General features: G+C 33.9%; 2 protein-coding genes across 4 annotated transcripts in view; one reads left to right on the top strand and one right to left on the bottom strand.

Moving 5' to 3' along the window:
• The first annotated feature begins 5,833 nt into the window (after positions 1 to 5,833).
• Positions 5,834 to 7,924, top strand: LOC112552721 (uncharacterized). Its single transcript, XM_025218583.2, has 2 exons — positions 5,834 to 6,879; positions 7,670 to 7,924. The coding sequence occupies exons 1-2, from the start codon at positions 6,679 to 6,681 to the stop codon at positions 7,922 to 7,924; spliced, it is 456 nt and encodes a 151-aa protein (XP_025074368.2). The 5' UTR covers positions 5,834 to 6,678.
• A 741-nt stretch (positions 7,925 to 8,665) lies between these two features.
• The window catches only part of Ptp10D (Protein tyrosine phosphatase 10D), a 36,753-nt gene continuing 20,068 nt past the window's right edge, over positions 8,666 to 25,350 (bottom strand). The window contains exons 4-22 of one of the 3 annotated variants that reach the window (XM_089077193.1): positions 23,845 to 24,091; positions 23,347 to 23,622; positions 23,056 to 23,262; positions 21,633 to 21,986; positions 21,353 to 21,525; positions 20,895 to 21,258; positions 20,528 to 20,797; positions 20,110 to 20,412; positions 19,400 to 19,678; positions 18,447 to 18,856; positions 17,913 to 18,290; positions 16,372 to 16,564; positions 16,081 to 16,095; positions 15,758 to 15,926; positions 14,859 to 15,111; positions 14,498 to 14,755; positions 14,009 to 14,393; positions 13,372 to 13,461; positions 8,666 to 12,763 (exon numbers count right to left, since the gene is read on the bottom strand). In XM_089077193.1, coding sequence (XP_088933319.1) covers positions 13,400 to 13,461; positions 14,009 to 14,393; positions 14,498 to 14,755; positions 14,859 to 15,111; positions 15,758 to 15,926; positions 16,081 to 16,095; positions 16,372 to 16,564; positions 17,913 to 18,290; positions 18,447 to 18,856; positions 19,400 to 19,678; positions 20,110 to 20,412; positions 20,528 to 20,797; positions 20,895 to 21,258; positions 21,353 to 21,525; positions 21,633 to 21,986; positions 23,056 to 23,262; positions 23,347 to 23,622; positions 23,845 to 24,091 — 4,596 coding nt within the window. In that variant the 3' untranslated portion in view covers positions 8,666 to 12,763; positions 13,372 to 13,399. The remainder of the gene's footprint in view (positions 12,764 to 13,371; positions 13,462 to 14,008; positions 14,394 to 14,497; positions 14,756 to 14,858; positions 15,112 to 15,757; positions 15,927 to 16,080; positions 16,096 to 16,371; positions 16,565 to 17,912; positions 18,291 to 18,446; positions 18,857 to 19,399; positions 19,679 to 20,109; positions 20,413 to 20,527; positions 20,798 to 20,894; positions 21,259 to 21,352; positions 21,526 to 21,632; positions 21,987 to 23,055; positions 23,263 to 23,346; positions 23,623 to 23,844; positions 24,092 to 25,350) is intronic. The other 2 variants (XM_089077194.1, XM_089077195.1) reach the window with 2 other exon arrangements.

Below are 25,350 nucleotides of genomic sequence, written 5' to 3'. Positions count from 1 at the left end.
TCTTGCTCCGTTCTAATTACGCATTCAGATATGCATGTCAAAATATGCGTTAGTGCATTATATCACTTAAAGCATTAGTGTACGAATACGATGTGATTAATCGCAATTAAATTTCATTTTGTCTTATCGAAGATTTGCAATGCAGATCGTTCCTCTCTCAATTTTCCACAATTAACATTACATTTCGAGTTATTTTACAGTGTCCCGGAAATATTCAGTTTCCTGTGCAACTCAAAATTATGCATGTGGAATGAATTATATCAGACGGTAGCTGCTTTAAATTCCGCATAAATGCGCGATCACGAAAATCGCGCAAAATCCCTTCTATCAAAGAATGTCTATATTAAATATTCCGCCATGCCACCTCGTTTTCGACTGAATTGTCGACGGTACATGAAATATATGCAAATTCCGCCAAAGCAGTCAAATAGCACTGGCATACTTCTTTGTACTAGATACGTGTTATCATTTAAAAAAATGTCTCCGTCCCATCTGCGGCGCGAGCTCAGGTGGCAACTCTATACTATTTTCTTGGGTCATTTCGTTGCTAAACAGGTTCTATGATACTTAAATAAATTTCCAAACGATGATATACGACATACATAAAATTACGTTAAAGCTCAAGTAAATAAAATCCATGTCCGAATGTGAATTTTTATTTGCTTAATTATCGAGCAGAGAGTATAAAATATATTACATTGTCAATATTTGATAGAGTTTCATATTAACTGATAAATGTTTTAATATCATTTAAATAAATAAATATGTATATTTGAATAAAGAAACATGGTACATGTATGTGTATTTATTTATACGAAAAACATATATAAAGTTATGCAGAGTGTCTGATTCCTAATTGTACACCGTTTGTGTGCAGGTAAAGTGGATCAGAAGCTGAGCAGAAAAGTCCTCTATCATCTTGCAATCATTTTCACAATTACTAATGAGTTATTAATTATTAAAGATAAAGTCAAACGAGCGCATATCCGTCACGCCAATGCAAATGCGCAGCGAGATATAACTGTCTAATGTTACGCGCGTTCGCGATAGGAGCGCGACGAAATATTTAGAAGTGTCCATTATAAGTAGATGTTCTGTCATGTATGTAGATTTCACCTCTAAATTTCGCCGCATTCCTATCATCCGCAAACACGTGTTGAACGATTGCACTTCACTGCGCGCTTGCATTGATCGATGAACCGGACAGATGCGCGCTCATTCGATTATCTTAATAATTAATAACTCATTACGAAAATCGCAAAATGGTAGAGGAGTTTCTTGCTCAGTTTGATCCGCTTTACCTGCACAATACAAGCGATATACCATTAGAAATTAGACATCTTGTATATTAGGCAATATAAATTTAAAAAACGTACATAATTTTCATAATAGAATAATTTATAATTTAATTAATATTTGCATATTTTGTCTTATAATTGATACAATGATCAATATTATTTAATAGGAATTTATTTTCCTGTTAAAATGTATGAATATAACTATTTTGAGAAATGTATTTATTTATATAAACATATTAAGTATATTTTTTGTACTTTTATAATCACGATTTTTATATGCTTATAACGCAAGAGATAGCTTGAAGGAAATTTAATAATCTGAAATAAAACCTATCAATTACGTAACTAGTAATGATTGAGCTATTTGTTCGGACAAAAAAGGAGATCAATTCTCTATTATTAGACGAGACTCAGGTGGACTATTTTATATCTTTTTGTTTCTCACATTTGCATTTCTCACATCTGAGCGGAACCATCATCGCTCATAGTCTATTAAAACTTGCTCAGTAATTTAATCTCTAAGTTGGCTCGAAAGTACGCGTCTACATCAGTAAATCGAATTTAATACGCAATGGAAAATATTGGAAAAAATAATTAATATCTAGAGGCTGCACGAGCCGGATCGGGAAGACCCAATAGGAATGTAATCAGGATTGAAAATTAACTGCCTACGTGCGGGCTATTGTACGCCCAATAATTCAAAAATCTACAATCACGCGAGAGAAATTAATTAATCGCGATCCATCTGGAGAAGCGCTGACGCGGATCTACAAACTTTCCGTCGCTAATTTCTAAAGCTTTCTGCTACCTTAAAGCGAAATTCTGAGGCAATCGTGCGAATCGCGATGAGAGAGAGATTTCGATTGGATCGAAGTCCACGGAAGTCGGAAACGGCGCCTTTCTTAGCCACATCCGCTTCCATCGCGAACTTACTTCAGTCGGCACTTTCCGTCGTAATCGTGTGAGTAGATACGTGACTGCGAATAAAGGATCATCGATCGCGATCGGAAATAGTAACACGGCTTTTTAACCTTTTTGAATCGATCACTTGTCAGAAACACGACAAGACGAGGTCGCCTTTGCGGTCAATTAAAATCAAAGCGCGAGGTCAGCATTGACACACCGCGATACATTTTTCCATTTCCTTTCTCATTGTCAAGACGATAGTCAGATTAATATTGTTAGATACGCATTAGAGATACATCTCTGTATGTATGTATGTATAGGTCAGTACGATTTCTCAGTAACAATTTCCCCATCAGCATCTGTCACGCAAACTGTTCTGACAAGTTCTTAAAAGACATATAAGCACATTGTAAAATATGTAAGTTGAAGTAAATATTGGTTTGTACTTGATGACATTATTTCGTTTAAGGTGAGAAGTTTTCTCTCAAATTATATGAAAAAAGATGTATAAAGTGATTAAATACGATATGCGTTTACATTTGAAATAAGTTTGTCAGATTTGTATTCGTATCAATCTCTTAATATAACTATGTTTTTAAACAAACATAACAAATGTAAGAAATTATAATAAATTAGAGTTGTAATATACGTTTTGGACTTTTAGGACTTTTTAATATACATTTTGGATGCTTTTAATTTTTATTTTATCTTGTGATAAATATATGAGTTAAAGCTGATATGTGATGACATGATTTATTACATATACGATGACATCGTAGTTTTGTAACATCAATGTAGTTTACGAAATTCTCACTCGTGTGGGAAGTTGAATTAGTTCGATCTCGTCCAGCAACTATTTCTGCGGCTATCGGAATATTCAGTAAGAGAATTTCGATAGTTCTCCAGTATCGAATGCGATGAGTTACACATGTAACCCGTCGAATGAATTTTGTAGCGATTTTCCGCAACCTGTGATTACGATTCGAAGTTGTTAACGAAACTCTATTTAAAAAGAATAAATCGATATTAACTGTTTTAACTTTCAGCTGCAAAATCAAGTGCGGTAATTGATTTTCTTGATTCACAGAATTTTACTCTTTGTGCCGTTTATTACCTGTCATAGTAAATTACAATAATAATTATATTCTACTTAATAACTTTATATTGAAGAATTGTATTCGACCTCATAATAACGGTTAAAAATAGGACAACATTTTGTTGTGTTTTCGTGTATATTAAGAGTACCATAGCAGAGTATTGTCAGAGTATTGTGACACACAATAAACGCTTTCTTTTGTATTGTCCATTTTTACCATCCATCTTTTATTTTTTTGAAAAGCGTGAGCTTTTTCACAAAAGGAATTGCAGTCCGGTACAGAGAATCGCGTTCGATTATTTTATCCTTTGACGAAAGAACAATCGTTTTTAATGACGCACTTTGTTCTCCTTAATTATATTATCTTTCTTCTATTAATCGCAATGATCGGAGGCGGCTATGACAATTACGAATCACGGATTATTCAGGTATTAAATTTTACAGCGCGTGTAGAAGGAATGCGCAAAACTGAATGGCCTTTTACGTATCTGGCAGTTCCGTCACGTTCTGTACAAAATTCGCTCTCTTGGGACCTTTCCTCTTCTGCGAAGCTTTAACTAAGAAAAAATTCATGCAAACCACTGAGAGTTAAACGAATTTTTAAAATCAAGTTGGTTAATTAAGATAAAATAGTCTTATTTAAATAATACATTTATAAATGTATTTAAGTAATAAAAGTGCCTTAAATACTCAAATTTAATTATAAATTAATAATAATATACATTATCTAATATTAAAACGGAGTAAATTAAAAAATTTTATTTTTATATATCATAATATAAATTATGTATGTATGCGAGTAATCTGGACAGCAATCTCAAATATTATTCTAATAAACATAAATACAAAAACATAAACATGATACATTATGTAAATTTACAATTTGTTTCAGTTAATTAATTTAACTTATTCCGTATTTTGTATTATTATAAACATGCAATGCAAATATATATCTAAAATATTAATATACAGTATTATTTCTACGTTATATACAAAAAAATTGTTTGAGTCTTGAAAAGAAATACTTTTATTAGTTCATGATTAATCTCTATTCCCTATTGTACGATATGATTGAATCACATTGATTTGTAAACGAATGCAGATTGATTGTCGCGTGTTTATTCAGTAACGAAACAAACGAACAGCTACCCGTGATTTTTCTCCAACTCCGCCATTGCCAATTCCCAAGAACGCAAAGATTTTTGGCAGTAGACTGCAAACGATATCGGCGAAAGTAATGTTTTAAAGTTGTCTTTCAATTTATATTAGTAATTATATATCCACGTGCAGGCAGAAGAATGTGAAGACTATCCATTCGGTGCTCGATAAAGGAGAGTTCTCAGAATTGTCTCTTCTGTCAACATTATCGAAGATTTCATCTCCGTAGAACAGAAGGTATTGATGATGATTCATAAACCAAATCTGTCAATCAGACGATTGACGTGACGATCTATATACAGATCATTTTTTTCCATTTGAACGAAATTCAATATCTTATTCGCGTCGGCTTTCGCGAAAAGCCAAGATATCTTGGTCGAAATATCCAACGCAAAGATTTTTGACGGAACGCTTTCTGATGAAAATAAAACTGTCTGAATTCATATTCGAATTGCGTTTTTTTACGTCGGAATGAGCGAATAGCGATCATCAATATCGTTTTTTGCGATTATTTCTCGTAACTTGTGTATGTCAATATCGTACTTAATATTAGATTGTACGCCGTGCTGTAGCCGCCCACGCGTTCGTATCACATTCACTCGGAAATTCATGCAGGAATTGAGGATTACGCCCGCGGCAGCTAAAAATTACTCTCGAATGCGCGATGCCGGTGAACAAGCCGGATGCGGAAATTTTCAAGAGAGATCAATCACAGCATCAGGTTAGTTACGCTCTGAATGAATTTATTCGAACGTGCATTTCGATTAAGTTGAGTCACTTTGCTAATTCGTTTCGACAGTTGTTAATTAAATATAATCAGAATCTGGAGGTAAAACAAAATTGCACCGACGTATCTATATTAGGTTGGCGTTAATGGCATTCGTCACGAAGAAAATGACAGAGCGTTAACAGAACAGGAAGTAATCGACGAGGCTGAGGCTGAATTCGGTGATTCCCGGATATCTCCGAGTGAGTCAATCAATTTACTTCCACGTTGCATATTTGTCGCATTAAATTTTCAGATAATTTTCGGCATGGGAACTAGTTGGGTGCTTTTAATTAATTGGCACCTCTATTAATAATTTTTTATTAATAAATTAATTACTTCCACTCACAAGATAAGAAACAACTAAATAACGTATTATTTGTAAAATTATAATATACATCTCTTGGTATAATTAATTACTTTTCTTATATGTAATTATTTACAATGTTCTCTCTATTTTTTCTCTTTCCTCCTTCTTTGTCTATCTGATATAGACGTATTGAGTGAAAATAATTATAGATGACCGTAAAGAGTTTAATAACGTAAACGTTTTCCGCCTAGCAATCGATCAATTCCGATATGTGTTTTTAATTTCATTTCATTTAAAATCCATTTAAAAATTATTGCCCTATCGTTCGAATCTATCTAGCGATCTGTTTATTTTAATCGACGTTCCATATCGATACATTCACCGTATTTTGTCCGAACGAAGAATTGAAATTTTAACAGCATCGTTAATGCTTTACGTTTATGTGCAGACTTCATATAATTTTCTTTTTGTCTCTCTGCTCTTTACAGCGATGAAAAATGTGCACGTGCACGGAATAAAGTATTGTAGGAAGAATAGAGAGATAAGATCGCAGAAAATGTTGGCTTGGAAAACCAACCAGATTCCGTCTAAAATTTCCGCATTCGTACTCGATATGAAACTTTGAAGGAATTATTTCGTGATTTATTTCGCCGCACCATCTGCGCTTCGATAAAAAAAAAAAGCATGTTCGTTCGACCATGCAAGCGTAATTTTCCTGACTTACAGTTCAGTCACGGTGACGAATGAGATTACTTTTCGTTTGATCTTTTCTCCAAAGATTGGCAATACATATCAATTTACATTCGCAAATCGCGTTTCAATCGCAAGACTCATCCGTATTTATTATTGCCGTGTGATTGGTGTACTATCGATTTGCCAATCGCGATATACGACAAATGGTTTATTTAGAAAGGTAAACCGCGAAACGCAATAGGCTCTATGTGTCACTGTATCGATTTTATATATTACAATTTAACAATATGTATTATAAATATTAACAATAACACTCTGTACCGGTAGTGTATAAATAATAAGAGTTGTGTTGTATAATGATTTTTCGTAAAATACATTAATATAACAAATGCTATATTATAATGTAAAAGATTCCCCATAGTTTAAAGTAACATTTATAGTTTCCAAAACGATGACAGATTCTACAGGTACTCGATGGACCTCGAGCCCATCAGAATCAAGGAAATTACCGGAATTAACTCGAACGATGTCGAGGACCGAAGCTGTTAGGCAAGACGTCAGGAGGTTGAAGAGCGTCACGTTGGATAGAATGGGGAAGATGTTTAAGACGCGTATGTCTGCTGTGGGAAGATCTTCTTTAGGCTTGGACACCGTAAGTAATTTGGATCCTTAGGGCGTCATGTTTCACAAATGTAAGATGCTTCTGGGTGCGTGCGGGCTTCAGTAATATCTCATGATATATGAAGAAAGTTTGAATCCTGAGAGTGTCAGGATAGTGAAAACGAATTGTAATACATACAGGCCGCATCCAACCTTGAATGCATCTTAATAGTTTTGTCCGCCTACGTATTGTGCGTTTCATATCTGCACCAGATCATTTCAAAAGTTTTTACGTACTTTTTATTAACTTTATTTCAAAAAATAAGCCTGAAAAAAAATTAATTTAGCCTACAACACAATCTCTTTCTCAAATAACTTTTCTAAGTCTTCATTAAATAATTTAATATTTAAGAAATTTAATGGGTTTTAAATATTGTATCAAGTAATGTATGTTTTCGGTCAACGATTAAAATATATTTTAACATACTTTAATATTACCAAATAATATATAAAGTTTTTTGAAACAACCTAATTTGTTTGTCTAAATTAATCTCGTTAACAAATAATAAACGTTTAATTGATTAGTCTGTTATAATCAGTGAACCAGTATGTCAATATAATAATCACTATGGATTGGATGCTTGCAAAATAGAATTCATTAATCAAAATTAGGCGTCGATTATATTTATATTAAAACTGAATATTTAATAGACTAATAGACTAATGTAATAGACTAATTTAATAATAGTAACATGTTACATGTTATTTTTACGTAATAATATTCGAATAAGTCGGCATAACAAATTTTCTTAACAACGTTAAGCATTTTGTACCTTATGCAGAATGCGACGAGCGTCAATGATTATGATGAAAAAGCATCAAAGAAAGAAAAGACAAACTCTTTGGGGAGGATGCTTAAGCTCGTTGACAAAGATGGTTCGCCCAGGAAACTTTTTGTTCGTCCCCGGGCAGGATCGCTGAGTCGTATACTACGTAGGCATCCTCATAATGAGGACAATGGAGTTATCGATAAACCCACGGAGGACACCGGGCGTGGAATTCTCTCTAGAATGCTCAGCCAACTGAGAGGAAAGTAAAGATTCAAAGAAACTTGTCGCGACTCTTTGTAGTAGACAGGCGTGACTTGTCGTCAAGACTTCAAACTTTACTCAATGATTCTTAGAGTGCAGACTAAATACTTTCCTTTTAAGCAAAACTTTGTTTTATGCTTTATCAGAAACTAACATTTGTATATCTTTTTCAACATTATAAAGTGAATTTTATAAGTTTAATAAAATATTTGATAAATTGCTAGTATTTTAAATATAAATATAATTATATATATATATATATATATATATATATCTTGAATTAAGGATTCAATAATATATGTTAATTATAGGTCGTCCCATGAGTGGAACTACCATTAAACCTGATTCACATAAGCGCAACAAACTTAATTCTTCATTAGAATTGCCATCAGAAGTGCCATTAAATTCGAAAACAACTAACATTATGTAGGCGTTATCAGCGTCCAGAAAATCGGTCCAAACATTGTTCAATCTAAAAGATACTTGTATTAATCTTTATTTTATATTATTATTATTAATAAAAAATCTTTGTAATTATTTGGAATGTAGAAATTATGTATTAAATAAAAGCACAATCAACTATATTTAAAATAGAAAGAAATATATAATTTACTAAAAAAATTTTTTACATAAACATGATTTTCTTATTTTTTATTTACTTATTAAATACTGTATTGATAATTGTAATATGTATTGATAATTGATGATGGAGGATACAGAATAAAACAAGAAAGCGAGAAAGAATGATTACTGGAAGAGCCACGTTTATTATGCAAGCGTGTCCCTTCTTTTTCGCATGTTGTATAATACGATATTGTAGGGCAACCTGTGCCCCTTCGTGCTTCGCACGTGTTGTACAAATTCTCAGATATATACTAATATGTATTACGATATTACGTGACAGAAATAACTGTACGAGTTTACGAGTCTTGTCGTTGCGAGAGACAGATGGGATTCTTCATTTATGAAGCCGCCCACGCGTAACAAACTGCCCTCGCAGCCGATATAAAATATATTTACAAAAGAGATTATAGACCTATGCCGAGTGTGCGCTTGTGTAAATTTATCGATTCTTCGTGAAAAATCGCGACAATAATTTGCAACAAGTTCCTATTGTTTTTATTCATATCAAGTACTCTCTTCGTATTCCGTATCGCTTTGCATCGTATCGAATCGTCGTGAAAACGCATCTGTGTCACTTCGCCGTTAAATATTTTGTTCAAAAGATAGTCGATACTGGAATAAATTTGTCTTATGGCGATATTACCGCCATTTTTCACAGAAAATAGTTCTTTAGAGCGAAGGAGATTGATGATGAATAAACTTGACATAAAGAAAACTCGATCTTAATATAAAATTATATACAAAATATCGCCCAGTAAACTCTTTGATAGGCGTATATTAACATCTCGTTCTGCAAGTTTCGGATTTCGATGTCGACGATTGATATAACAGTAACGATTGGCACATACTAACGCTGGTGGTGAAAACGATTTTGCTATTAATTCGTTCCGGAAGATCTACCGCATTTGTGCCTGACGGGTCTTTTGTTCCTCGTTCTTGATCGACGATTATACTTTATCACAGAATAAAATAATGCAGAATAGTTCAAGCACTAAGCTAATTGTAAATCTGATGGATTGACATTTAATGCATGTTATTCCTGTCCTCAATGCGACTTTTCATCCACAGATTAAAAACAAATTCTATGATACCTTAACTATAAAAGAACAATGATTGCACAACATTGCTGGATTCTTTGCTTTAGTTATAGACATGCAGATTTATCTGCGGATCTAAATATGGAATATAGTATTATTGTTCGTTTTATAATCCCATTTCTAAAAAGAAACACATAATTGTATCCTTATAGTTATTGTTCAAGTACATTATCGTAAAAAATTTCAGCTCAATTAATAAAACGAAAGACAATTTTCAACATTGGTATCGGTATTGCAAATAATAGTTCTCTAATCTAATTGTAAGATTTACAAAAAATGTTTTAATATTATATATAGATATGCATAATTTATAACTATAACTTAAAAAAGTATAATTAATTAACGATAACAAAATATAGAAAATATTTGAGCTCAGCTATCAATAGAAGAATTCAATTATAAATAATGTCCCATTTAACCAGGAATCGCAAGTACGCTATATTATAGCGTTGAGGAAATGTACATAAGATATAAAATTATCGTTCATGATACACATTCAATAATGTCAACACATTATGTTATATGTCTATAGTTAGATAAAATACAACCTTCTGTCCAGTAGGTCCGATCTTAAAGTAAATATATAAAAATAAAAGCTGCAATACAAATAAATTTATACAGTTTATAAAGTTCCAATAACAACTATATTGCATTAAAAAAAACAATAGAAAAATTAATTTCCTTTTTGAAATAACTCTTATCTGAGTATTAAAAAAAATCATCGATTTCACTGTTAAATTGTTTCAACAATAGCATTTCAATACATATCTTTGATTAAATTTCTCAAATATGGAAACAATAGTACAAACGATAAAAATGAAAGTTAACAGAATGCTAGAATTCGAATATCGTTCATACTTTTTCATGCTTTTCTTTAATATATCTTCCGCATCTTTCGCATATAAACTAACACTGATAGCGTGCTGCATTAGCATATCAACAGCACAATTATTATCAACGTGCATACGTACAGTACGTTATGTAAGATTATCATACAGACAGTTTCGATGAATCACATAGATTTTTTATTAATCCGCTTTAAACAATTTAAAACTATTTTAAACTATTAAAAGCATGCTTTTAAAAAAAATTTATTTAAAATATATACGTTTCATGTTGATGTATTCCAATTTATTTATTTAATTACATGTTATTTAACTACGCATGTTATCGGCGCTTCTAGCGAATAGCGGATTAATATAAATTCTGAATAGTGCTTATCGTAAAATGTAATTTTTAACAGCCCCTGCAATCGTTTATAGGTTTGCGGTTCACGATATGAACCGTTGTAAAAATGCTCATCCAAAAATACAGCATCGATGAACACGAAATTCCTTTTTTTTTTCCTTTTTTTTTTCAAATTTAATCTTTTTGAATAATTTGATAGATAAAATTCAACTAACTTCGATTACGAAATAAAAAATAATTTATCTACATCGTGCAATCAGTTACGTTTTGCCACGTCTATGTCAAGAATATAAAATTAAGTACAAATATTTGTATATATCGCCGCAAAAGCGACATTAAATACTGGAAATGATTATTCAATTTTTCTAGTTGTCTGTTTACCTTGAATGTTCACCATTGAGAATCAATTACGAGTTGCAAGATTCTGTCTATCTGTCTATTTGTCTATCTGAAGCTACCTGGGGATTATCGCACATCTATATTACGATATTCTATTGCTTTTCAACGGTTCGCAATGATAGAAGGGGACAATACATAGCGTCAATTGATTATCAATCAATTACTTACACACGCACGCACACATATCTACACGCATACTCACACGCATATACACGCACACTGATCCTTTTCAAAAAATGATATGGCTTCTACGAAAATGCGAGTTTTTTGTTCCCACTGATATCGTTTCGCTCATCTCAGAAAGAAAGATCGATCAAAAGTTCCGCACATCCACACCCGCTTGTTCTCCCGATTTTTTTCCTAGATAACTTGTTTTGACATTATTACTTATCAAACCAACGGTCTAACACGCGTCTTCGGTATGATTCTTGGACGGACGGCTCGCTATTCTGAACGATAACTCAACCAGCGTGATCATCGAGTGCGTTTCGTCTCGCTTTCGAATCGCTTTTAAGAGAGTTTCATCCGACTATGATAATATATCTGGAAACGATAATAAGATAACATAAAGATAATCTTTCACGCGTCCGTTCGCATAGAACGCGAAATATGAACAAAGTGGTTATTGGTGGTAATCTCAGAAGAGTGTTTGCATCGGGAGAGGAACCAAGACGCCAGTTCGCAATGTCTGCATGAGATTCAACTGATCTAAAATGCTATTTTCTTACATATTGCGACTTAAGAAAGACGATCGATAGACTCATTGCGGATGTGCGATGGCCCCATCGTGACACAACCAGTGGAATATGCATCTCTGCACTCGTTATAATTTATGATTTACATTTATCAACATCGCGCGCCTTATCAACTTTCTGCTACTTACACATAGATATGTATACTACATAGATATGTATGAGTTATATATTAATAAAGACGTAATCTCTCTGATCGTCGCACAACGCGTATAAAAGAACGCGCAAGCATTTGATTCGTAAATCCACACTTGGCAGCATATTCGATTTGATATTTTTTCCATCTCCCTTGTTATTTTTCTTCCTTCTTTGTTATTGTCCTTTTTACACTTTCCCATTTCTTCCATCTCCTTTGTTATTTTTCTTCCTTCTTTGTTATTGTCCTTTTTACACTTTCCCGATAGAATTATCCTATTCGTGAAACTACTCTACGTGTATCACGGAATACGCTTAAGTTCGATATGTAGCCGATAGAGGAATAAAAGTACGTGCTCATTTCATCCCTTAATGTAAAACGCTTCTTCCAGGAGATTTCTTCCATTAATTATACCAACGCAACCTAATTGCTTTGCAAATGATTATTCATGCATTGTTCGCTTTCATCTTTTCAGTCCATCTGGACTGTTATTTCTCTGACTATATTTTTCTTTTCCAAGAAAACTTGAGGAATCCTAAAGATTCAAGCACCTTTGGAAAATGAGATTCACTCTTGTCATCGTCGATCGACATTATTCCTAACCAGTAATCGAACCATCACATCCCTGACTCGGCTATTCCTTCGTCATCTGCGAAATAAGAAATTAAGTTAGAAGAGATTCATTATAACTATTATTAATCATGTACGTTGCGATCATGCTACTTTACAAGCTACTTTTTGTGTTACTATTGTTACTTTTTGTGATTGCAAATAAAATCAGTGTTTTGTAAAATCTGTGATTAATTAAATTTCAGATAAAAATCTTCTTTTATTTTTAGTAAAATAAAATTTTTGAAAAAATATTCGAATATTGTAGATGGTAACTATATGATACTAATAAGAAATAATGTAATATTCTAAAAAATTGTGTAAATAACAAATTCCAATATATATTTGAACAGGTAAAATTTAATATAAAATTTAATATATCTAAAAAGCAAAATTTATAATCTTGGTTGTTGCAATTATTTCGCTGAAATTTGTATGAAAAATCGTAATAATTAAATTTATAATTTGTGTAACGCAGGTAGGCATTTTCATTGTTGACAGAATATTATCAGTGTTCAATAAAACATACATTGTTACTTTGTTCTCACATGCAAATATATGATTAGTATAGAAATTTAGCATTTATTTGGTAGTGTCCGTAACGTGTATATTCATGCAGGGAAGAAAAAAAGCAACGATCGAAATTACCCTCGATGCAGGAGTCGCTATTTGAAGGTCACCTCTCCTTCTCAGCCTCGGCAGGACTCTTAGTGCTTTCGACCGAGCTTCGATTTTTGCCTGAATACAAAGGTCGCAAAAGATTGCAGAAAGGGGGGTGTGAGTTACTAGGCGGAGGAAGTGATAACATTTTACAAAAAGGGTTTTACATCGTTGTTTTCAATCACAAGATAAAATAATGCATGTTTATAGCCATCACCGTTGCCTACATCGTACCGTCACCATCGCAAAATAACCAATTAATTTACTCTTTATATCGTGTTTCCTTGCGCTTTATAAAATATTCTACTTTGTATTAATATAATTTTATTAATATTAATATTAATATTAATATTTAATATTAATATTTGCTAGAAAATATTTAACCTGTCTCCATGCAAGGGAAGACTTTGCATAAGAAAACAGGTGACATATCACAGATATTCTATTTAGAACCCCTTCATGCACTACTCATCGGTTTCAACTGTTCAACTCTTCAACAATTGATATTTTGATTACCCATTGTGATGTGTTCTCTAAGTTGTACTTTGTGATTAATCACCCTTGTTCCGCAATTGAATTGTCCCAATTGATTATCTCGTGAAGATAATAGAATTTCGGGGCGTACCTTCAAATCCCTGATTGTCATGAATCTCTCGTGGTGGTCCAGTGGTGTCCTGTCCCTCCAGAACAGCCAAAAGACACTGATGGATACAAATATACTGCTGCTCCGTCTGGACCATCCAGACTCGCTCTTTCCTCATCGCCCAGACAATTCCGAAGATGTCAACGTATTTCGAAACAAGAATTTGCTGCAGTATTCTATCTAAAGTGATGAAGGTGCCGCTACGACCCACACCGGCGCTGCAATGAACCACTATAGGCCTCTGATCGGGCCTGACTCGTTCCCTGAACGCTCGGACAAACCTCGCCAAAGTCTGCGGCGGACTGGGAACGCCGAAATCCGGCCAGGTAGTGAAATGGAAGTGTTGTATCACTCTCTTTACATCACCCTACAGCACGTCATTTTAAATTTTAATCAAAGATTTAGAAAATTTAATTATTAATAAGAGTTGTATGCTTTTAAAAAAATATTAGAAAAAAAATAACTACTCACTCTGCATAACATGAATTCTGTGATACTCCAATCCGGATAGTGCGTCTCATTGAGTATTGTGACGCAGATATCTCCGTAATAAACTGGCAAAGTGTCCATCGGCCAGTAATGGTCGCATTTTTCTCTGCCCTTCTCGATGCATCTCGTTAGCATTACGATAGCCCTGCTGTTACTTTCCCACACCATTCGCCAGAAATCATCGCGAGTCGAATGCAACGGTCCTTGAGTCACGATAAACTCTCGTGGTGAATTATGACCCTGTTATATGATAAAAAAAATATATCAAAGGAATTGTTGTCAAATTTAAATTATTTGAAACGTTTAATTTAACAGTTTTAGAAGAGGCCAGTTTTTCTCTCACCGGTACGTAATTGGCATTAATGTAGTCGGAGCCCTCTTCATCATCAACAGGTTGAAGTTTGAATCTACTGTGATCGTATGGAAGAATATTTGTAAAACGATTCTTTGGCCGGTTACAAGGCAAATCCGCTGCAGTGCACGGTTGATCTCTTCCGACATGTTTTAATTCTTCAAACTCTTCCGAAAACCGGAAGTCGGAATCCGCCGACATGGTACGATAATGCTCAGCGAAATCTTCGACTTTGATGGGCCGGCTGAATATAACAATAAATATTATAGTCATAGAGTGTTTAATTCCTAATGATATATTACTTGTGTGCAGGTAGAGCAGGACAAACTGAAAAGTCCACCGATTCGATAATTGTAAAAGTCTATCATTTTGCGATTTTCACAATTAATAACGAGTTATTAATTATTAAAGATCGTTAAAGAACAAACGCGTATCCACTCAGCCTATTAGCCAACATGCGCGATGAAATATTTTTGCACTATAAACAGGTTTGTCATTTGTAGACTTCACATTAAAAAATTAAACGATAAATAATTTTTCCCAAGTTTCTTATTTTTTTTAATAAATTAACACATTTGTTATATAAAGGATTCAAAAAATAAAAGAAGAAATTCTCATTCATAAGTATGATTATAAAAGCTAATGCTTGATCATCATAATAACATTAAAAAATGAAAATAAGAATAATGCACGAAATTACCTGTAAATTTGTATTAAAGAAGATTGATTTTACATTAAAGAGCCGATCAAAGAATCGATAAATGAAATTTCTAATTTTTTAATAATTTGCATTTCTGGCAAAATGAAAGTATGGTATAATCATCTTATAAAGTGTAACAGTGTTATTGTTACAAGCTCAATTTAGTAAAATTGAAGTAATTTCTTCGCACCTAGTCTCAATAACGCTGTCCGGCAATGACAAATTATCGGTTGCCCTGGTTTCTGTTGTCTTGCGACCCTGACTTCTTCTCCTTCGCATGAACAATCCGATGCCCAGTAGAAACAGCAGCAATGCTATGGCGACGGTGACACCGACTATGATGGCCGTGTTGTCCTTATCTGTTCGACACGCACAGCGAATTTTGAGCATTATCATGAGTCAGACGATTGCCAAGAACAGTCGCGTGAGTTATACATTTGTTTCTTTAAAAAGATATCACACTTATCACACGAGAAGAATAAAGCTTCGAACTACCATTCCAAGATCTCTTACCTGCCAGCAGCAATCCTTGGGCAGACATGTACACGAAATAACGAGGCATGAATTTAGCGAGGCTTTCACTACATGCGCAGTGTGCCTCTAAAATTTTACAAACCACTTATCGCATCGGATGCATCGTTATTACATACCATTATTGTTATTATAATGTATACCTGCTCAAATATGCCTAAGTTCTCATTAAATCACAAAAAAGAAAGAACAAGAGAGAAAGAGAGACATCGGATGCGTTAATGGGACGTGATTTTTTTCATGTTTTAAGACTTTTCACGCGATCGCTCTCACCTGTTTGAATGGGGAAACTGTAGCTGGTGTCCGTAAATTTATCGGGTGCTGTAAATGCGCGCACTTTCACCCGATAAGTAGATCCTGATTTTAATGGTCCATTACAATATCCAATTTTGTTGTCACAATTCTCCGAGCCGATTGTGAAATCCTCCACTGATCCGTTTTTGAAAGGATAATATGGCTCCATTACCTAAGGATTTATAAAATATACATGTTATTGTAATCAACTAACTGATACTAATTTAATATTATTATATAATATTGCAATTTAATGAGTAAATATAATATAAATTCTCTTTAAATTCATTAAATTGTTCAGTTTTATATCTCCAAATTTATTAAGTTTTTGAATATTTATAATATACTTGTTATATAAATTTAAGTAATTTAAGCAAATACTTTTATATAATTACGAATTTGTACGTGTGTGTGTACATAATTTGTATATATAGTTATTATCACACCTGCATGACTATTTTCTTGGTTTTTGAAATAAAGTTGTTCAAAATATCCATCTTCGTATTTTCTAAACTTTCTCACAACTAAAATGCAATCACAATTTTCTTTGCTATACATTCCGCGATGAACTTTGCTTTTGTTTTGCTACGCAGTTTCTTTAACGCAGTTACTATTAACGTCAGTAATACTATTCGAAGAATCACAATCGTAAGGAAAGACCGCAATCAATTAGTACAATGGCCATTGAACAATCAACTTCTTTAATACTATATAATTTTCAAAATTGATGTAATTATATCTGCGTTATATTTTCACAATCTCGCACATTATTTTCAAATATTCCTAAAAGTACAGAATTTAATAATGTTATCAAAAATATCGAATAAAAGAAAAAAATTAAAAGTTCTGTCAATTTAAAATTGTATTATCTTTACAAAAAATTTATTAGATTTGATTTACACGCACTGCTTTTCTATTCGATAGTAAATATATAAATAATTAAATATAATTTCGCGACTTTTGTAAAATGTTCATATATCGCGTTGATCACATCTACACCTTCACAGTTCTAAATCACAACTAGATTATACGTATCCTTCGTTCTGCGCATAATGTTCTAGTCATAGCTTGTAAGTTATTTATGTGCGATTGCGGATCTACGTCATAACGCATACATTTTACGACAACTGTCCATGATCTTGCAAGTCAATAAGCACGGTGCGGGATAATGTACTGCATTAATTATCTTGAACGATTTAGTTTGCCTCTTATCCTTCTGGCGTTTTCTTTGTACATTGAGTTGAGATTGACATTGCTAATTATTGTAACAAAAACACATTACTATATTTATTTTGTTGTTGAAATTTAATTTTTTCGTTGTTGTGTAAGTTTTCAAATATTTATTTTACAGATTATTCTATAATCTGTTGACCAATCAATCATTTTTAAGTTCAAAATTCATACAACAAATATCTGAACTTTGCAAAGTAGCTGTGCTATTTTAATAAAATCTGCATTACTTTGTAATCACATTTAACTTGATTATAAAAATAATTTAATAATCTAATAATAAAATTTACCTGATAGGGTGGCCAAATGCTATAGGCTTGAACATCTCTCCAACTAGGCATTTCCAGTCCAGAAGCGTTCTTACTATCATCTTCGGCAACGATGATGGTATATGACGTTACCGCACCGTTTTGTTCGCTAAAGTAATTCTTCCTAAATCTGATTTGAATAGTTGTGCTACTTCTACAGACCTCGGTCGGTACTACTTGCGTGGACGGTTTTGGCGGTGCTAGTATTGGCATCTTCTGCTTCCAGATCGCCTCAGGGCCAAAGCCAATTTTAGTTTCCGCTTGAATTCGGAAGATGTAAGTTTTGCCCGGTATGAGGGATTTGATTACACCGCGTAGTTCATTTGGCCTGAAGTCTTGCATCTGGGTATGTGTTGAACCCTAGTAGAATTGTAAGAGAACATTTATATAATTTAAAGTACCACATGACATGAGTTTCAATGTGTAAAAAAATTCAAACTAACTTTATCCGTAATATGTCTCATATTTTTTTTAGGTAATTATACTTAAATATATTTTCATGAAAGGAAAACTTACTTCTAAACCATAGGTAATGCTAAATTTTCTAATAATGCCATTTTGCTCCTGGCTAGGAAGAGACCACACGAAACTGATGTCGCTTGGTTGAATGTCGATGGGATGAAACTTCTCCACCTTTCCTGGATACGATTCGCTGGTGGTAAAGCTGGCGCTGAGCGGATTTGAGACTCTCAGGTAAGATGATTCTGTACCCGAACGTACAACCAACGTGAACGTATAATTTCTATGCGGTTTCAAATCAAAGATGGTGATCACATTGACCGAGGTTATATTTTGGATGTAGTTTCCTTCCGTATTAATGTACTGTACTTCAAAAGTATCGTATTCTCCGTGTGGGGTGTCCCAGGTCAAAGTGATCCTCGTATCATTTACGTCGATCGCATGGATCGCAGTGATCGGTTCAGGATCTAAAAATTATATTTATCTTCGGGCTAATAAAAATAGACAAAAATAAATGCCTGATCAGTTTTACATAAATATTATAAAAAAGGTTTTCGCTCAAAAGGTTTTTAGATAAACATATGATAGCATATATATATATATATATATATATATATATATATATATATTAAGATCTGCGGCTGCTATAAAAATATTTTTTAGATACACATATACGTATAGAAAAACTGAAACGTCATATGTGATTATAAATCTTATTTAATTCCTTCACTGCGATCTTTTCACAGTTATAATTTGTACATAAAGTAATAATTACAATGTTAGGTTGTGAAATAATAAAAAACTATTTCAAAAGAAAAAAACATAATGATACCATGTTTTTAGGTGGATTATTTGCGAAGTCGTAGTTTTTAAGTATGTTACGTTAGATATAAGAATAATACAAACTACAAATTTCATCCTTTTAAGCAGACGCACTCGTATATATTAATTAAAATTACGAAATTAGTGTCTAATCATTTTAATTCACGCTGTATCACATGGATACTTACAGAGTCGGTCTTGCCGAAGGAGAGGTCTGCTCTCTACATTATCGCTTACTGTCCAAACAGTCACATTGTACAGTTTCCCAGGTGTTAATCCAACAAATGTAATCTTGGTGTCAACATCATCCACCATACGTTCCTTCGTGGTATTAGTTTCATCGCTAATCCTGAATCGATAAAGATCGAACTTCGAGGACTGAATCGGTGTCGGCGTGTATCTCAACGTTAATGACCCCGGTTGGTCCCGATCGACCACTACGACGACTTCGGACTGGATCAGTGGCACTAAATTTCAAAGTTTCGTTTTTGTTTGTCTGATTACCAATCAACCTACCACTGTCTTAGTCGCCCGCTACCCGTCAGATTTCAAATAAAATTATGGAGATAAAGAGCCTGTTCTCTTTAACTAAACTGGCTAATTCAGAGTTTATCTTTCTTCTTCTAATATAAGAAAGAAAAATAAACTGTGAACTAGTACAACCAGGTCAGCCAAAAAGAATAGATCTAAATTCTGACGCTAGACGAATACAATGTAGTAGAAATATATAATAAAGAGCACAACGATAATATAACATTAATAACTGGTTAGGATATATTCAATAACATTCATGCTCAGGCGAAATTCGTTAATGAATCGTTAAACAGCGAAAAGTAGTAGATATATTAACATAATTTCACTCATTATCACTGATAACTGAGGAAATCGATGCACTCACTCGTTCTCGTAGTTAAATTGCTGATGTCACTAACTAGATCATAGGAAATTGTGTAGACAACGAAGAAATATTGCACTCCAGGCATTAGGTCGCTCACTAAAATCCTCTCGGTTTGTATAGAATTCTCTTCGATATCGGGTACATCATTGCTCTCGCTGACATTTTTTGTTCTGGAATCCTCTGGATTTTCTACTGGCCACCATCTTATAACGTAGGTCTCGATACGACCCTCAGGCCGCGGCCATTCCAAAGTTACATTGGTAGAGTCGATAATCGGGGTAATATTTAAAATTGGGTTAGGTCCTAAAATTACACATAAAAAATATATCCAAATCTAAATTTTACATCGCCGTTAATTATTCCAGTTTTATTAATTATTAATTTAAAAGAATTATGCAATAATTTACGATATACTTACGGACTGTGTGATTCACTTGCAGTGGATACAAACTTTCGACGCCATAACTGACAGTGTTCACTTGTATGGTATATCTCTCACCGGGTGTCATATCTGCCACTTCTGCTTCCGTGTCACGCACGCTGGGAAGTTTAACCCACCTGGGTTCATCTTCAGTGCGATATCTGATGGAGTATTCAGTGAATATTGAATTTGTTGGCGCTTCCCAGTGCACGACAATAGTGTTGCTCGTGACTTTTTCGATACTAAGATTTTTCGGAGGATGAGGTACTGAAAAAAATTTAATAAATCGTCAGTAAATTACTTGTACTTCTCGATGTTGAATGAGAGACAATAACATAAAAATCTGACTATAATCATTACTTACAAACGGCTTGTAAATAATCATGCGGCTCGCTTCGAAGTCCATGACTAATGGCAAAGACCTTGACTTCATATGCTGCACCAGGATAAAGATCTTCCAAAACAATGTGCGATTCTGTAGTTAGAGTAGTTGCACTTTCTCCAGTATCATTTCTGTTGTGAGTCACTTCAAACTTCTCTTGTTTCGAATTGACGTCGCTCTTCCAAGAGATATTCAAACCCTTCTCAATGGGCTTAAGATCCTCAATTACGGGACTGGCAGGACGTGTCGCTTGGTATAGAATAGTTTCATTCGACTCGACTTTATTGCTAATTGCTTGAACTATTATGGAATAATTTCTTCCTGGCAGCAGAGCTTCCAGAGTTACCTATCAAGTTAATAATTATGTCAGACAGATTATAAAAAAAAAAACGAAGACAACGTAAAAGAGGTTTTTGCACAATAGTCTGTGATATGTTCACCTTCGTTTTATCAGTTGTTAAAGTGTTACTATCGCCGCCAATGGATGTTTCCACTTCGTGATATTGCAACTTGTAACTGTCCTGCGTACTGGAATTCTCTGGACTCCAGGAAACCTCTACCATACCAGTCTTCTCATCAATTACTGCCCTAAGATCGTGAACAGGTAGCGGTCCTACAAACATGATAAAGAATAAAATTAAAATGTAATGCTAAATAATTACGAGGACGTTATTTTCAGTGATTTCTAAATTAAGAGACGCGACATAAAAGAGAACATACTTAGAGTAACGTCTCCACTGGCCGGCCAACTGGTGACCTTGCCAGAGACCGTCTTCACTACTACTTGATATGTTTTGCCAGGCTCCAAGTCCTTGAACTCCCATCTGTTCTCGTCATCTCGGTTGCGCGTGACCGGCGCAAGCCTCCGATTACTACCAAGCGATATTTGATACTTGTCAAACTCGGATGTTCCATTGGGAGGGTTCCAAAACATACGAAAGGAAGTTGATGTCACAGAAGATTTGTCGAAAGTCACGTTGAGGGGACGCAGCGGTACCGTACGGTACTGGGCTGTGGTGGGCGCGGATGTTTCATCCTCGGAAACGGTCTGTACGGAAATGTTGTATGCTCTACCTGTTACCGGAAATGTAAATAATTTAGCAGAAATAAACATACTTTGTTTCCGTATTTTAAAAAAAGTAATAAATTTATACAAATAAATTATTTATGTAAGTAGAATTCCAATTTATCATAATGTATTTTTTACTTTAATTAAAAATTAATGCTAACTTACGATAAATGAAATAAATTTATAAATGTCAAAATGTATATATATTTAATCTATGTTTGTATTCAAAATTCTCTAAAAGTGATCTTATTGATATTAAATGTTTGTAAAATAGTTTAAAACCTATAATTAATTTTTGTTTTATTATATAAAAATATAATTTTAAGAGTTTTGAGAGATAAGAGCAAATAGAATTTGCTTATCTATTTGTGTTTTTTAAAATGTCTTTTTTAAATAGTTTCTCTTTAAATTTTTATTGTATTAGATTTTTCCTTGCGCAACTTTGCTTTCCAAGAAACACCGCAGATACCAATAGTGATAACGAATTCCGTTGCATGCTTGTATAATCAAGCGTATCAAGGTCCGTATCATGTCAAGTATGGAAAACGAAGTATTTAATGTACGACTCAATTAAAACTAAATAAATATATTCGTAATTATTCATTGTATCTGTATATATGGATAAGTTACAATCTCTAACTAAGATAAGACGAGAATAAATTACAATCTCTAACTTTCCTTAGCAGGCCTACTTAAATTCTATTAAAGACCTTAATTTTGTTTTCAATGTTAAGAATAATAAATATTGATACAACTGTGGAATCCTCTTGCAATTCATGCACTGCTCTATTTACAGCATACTTTCTCCGTGATTCTACTATGAGTTTCATTTCTAGAAAAATAAAATAATGAAATTGATTTGACTTCGATATACGCAAATATTTATATGGAATACACGAACCTTATTTGTTTGTAATTTGAAATACAGTTTCTATTTGCTCAAAATTGATTTTTCACGAAATGATGTAATGTATCTTGAAATAAGTTTATGTAACAAAGTCTGGATTATTTAGTGTGCCTAATAGTTCTGCGATCCAATATGCGAATGTGATTACATGATAGCAAACAGCTGACCTGGAACGAGTCCTTTGAAAGCTGCCTGTGCAGGACCAGGTGGCTCGCCTTCCTTCTCTACATAGAGAACAGATTCTATCGCGTCAGGTGGGTCTATGCTAACTTTGTAGTGTGTATATATTCCGGCTGGATAAGGTGGTTGCCATAGCACCAGCAACGTCGTTTCGTTCCTGAACCAGACTATGAATTTTCCCGGAGTGTTCGGTTCTATAAATGATTCAACATTAGATATACATAAATATATCAATCTTTACGAAATATTTTGAATTTTCAAGATATGTATTTACGTACTTGTTGTAAAATTTCGGCTAGTATAAGCAACGCTCTCTTTGGCATCTAACACGGTAAAAAGTTGAAGCGAGTACGTGGCACCAGGCGTGAGATCACGAAGTGTGTAGGGTACCGAATCGACGGGGATGACAGTGGTCTTGGGATTTCCGGTATCGCTGAAGCTCTGCGTCCGCAACCGGAAACCGGAATAATTCCCCTGGGCCGGAGGCGACCAATATACGATCGCGGTCTTCCCATTTCGCACCGATACCGTCAAATTTGATGGAGGATCGGGTGCTAATGAATTAAATTATATTAATTGATCTAGTCTAGTGAAATTTATCGTAATAAACAAGTAATCGTTTGCTTGCTTGGACGTTAAAAATTGATTAAAATCATCAAGATAAATCGCACATAAAGAGTTTAAATGATAACAGCTGGGAAAAAAGATAGACTATATTTAAAAAAATATATACTGTCAAAAATATTTATAGTATCGAACAGAATCAGATTTCATACGTGTTGTAATCGATGCGGTCCATGTTAGCCAATCGTGAAGAGTGCTGTTGCTGTAGTATAGCCAGTACTCGTATCTTGTCCCAGGCAGGCCGTCCCTGAACTTTATGACATCACCGATGTCGGTGGCAGCTATGGTGGTGTTTGGCGGTGGAGAGCCGACGGGTGGGCTGTAATCCAAACGGTACCAGGAACCACCCTGACTCAGGTTGCCTGGTATCTCGATCGCGAGATCGGCCGAGTACGTAACCTGAGGCGAAACACATAGGAACCGCCGTTAATTCACACGCCCGTATCATTTGCGTAATTAATAACTCCGCGGCTATATAAAATTTGCATTAATAATGTGTTTAGTGCATGAAGAAACTTGTGCAACGTATATCAAGCTGTCGTACCAATTACCGTATGTGCTGCTAATTATTATTATATAAACAACCAAGAGATTCGTTTAAAAGATACTAATTTTATTTATATATTGAAAATAGTTTTGGCAAATCTGATTATTTCGGTATACCAACAAATTGATTTTTATCTCACTAAAAGAATCTCACTAAAGAATAATAACGAAATACTTTTGCTAGGAATATTTCATTAACAATTTAAATTTTCTTTAACTGCAGATTCGCGTTTCTACAAACATATTTATATAGCAAGATATTTTATTTTACCATGAAAAACCAAATTCATTGTAATATCATATAATCATATTAACAGCAAAGTTTAATTGAGTATAAAGTAGCGGGAACTGTTTTGCTGTGACGGCACAATTCTTTTCTTCCGTGCGTACGTGTCTTATTAATTTATGATTTGATAAATATACATGCGTACGTGTGAGTTAATCATATACAGCGAGATAAAAATTCGCTTATATTTGAATAGAATTGAATTATGCGGTATTCTTATGTAACAACCTAGTTCTTTGAGAACATGCGTATGTCTAACTGTTTCGGGCTCATCTTAACACTTGTATGCTTTTACGGCCTCGCCACGCGATATCGTAACTATGCTCTGTAAGTCTCGTAAGAGTTCTCCCGTGTTAGTAAGGACCCGTTATAAATCAGCGATGTATCTTGAATTTCAAGATTCTAGCGTCCTTAAAGAAAATAATTAAGAAGCTAAAAAAAAAGATTATTTATCGCGTCATCGATTTCTCATCTGTTTTTATTTCCGCCGACAAAGATAACATCCATGATGAATGAGAAACTTGCGCGCTCTCATACAATAATGTTATTTGATTTAACACATTTGATTCTCGCGCAATATCATGATTTCCACAATGTGAAACGATTCTTCTAAGTTTATGGACGGCGTTTAACGAGGCCCACGACCTCCGTTCAACGCTTCGCTTTCTCCACCGCGAAATATTGGCCATTAGCTTGCGAGTGCACGATCGTCCAGTCCCTTGTACCAAACGTTTTTGTTCATTTTTCCAACCGCGTGTCTACAGCAATGCACTAGGCTGTGTTTCGAAATTTATTGTCAACACCAATGTATAATATACATTACCAT

Source organism: Pogonomyrmex barbatus, unplaced genomic scaffold (assembly GCF_055798465.1).
Source record: "Pogonomyrmex barbatus isolate J1 unplaced genomic scaffold, ASM5579846v1 scaffold2, whole genome shotgun sequence".
NCBI lineage: Eukaryota > Metazoa > Arthropoda > Insecta > Hymenoptera > Formicidae > Pogonomyrmex > Pogonomyrmex barbatus.
This window is presented reverse-complemented; position numbering and strand designations above follow the sequence as displayed.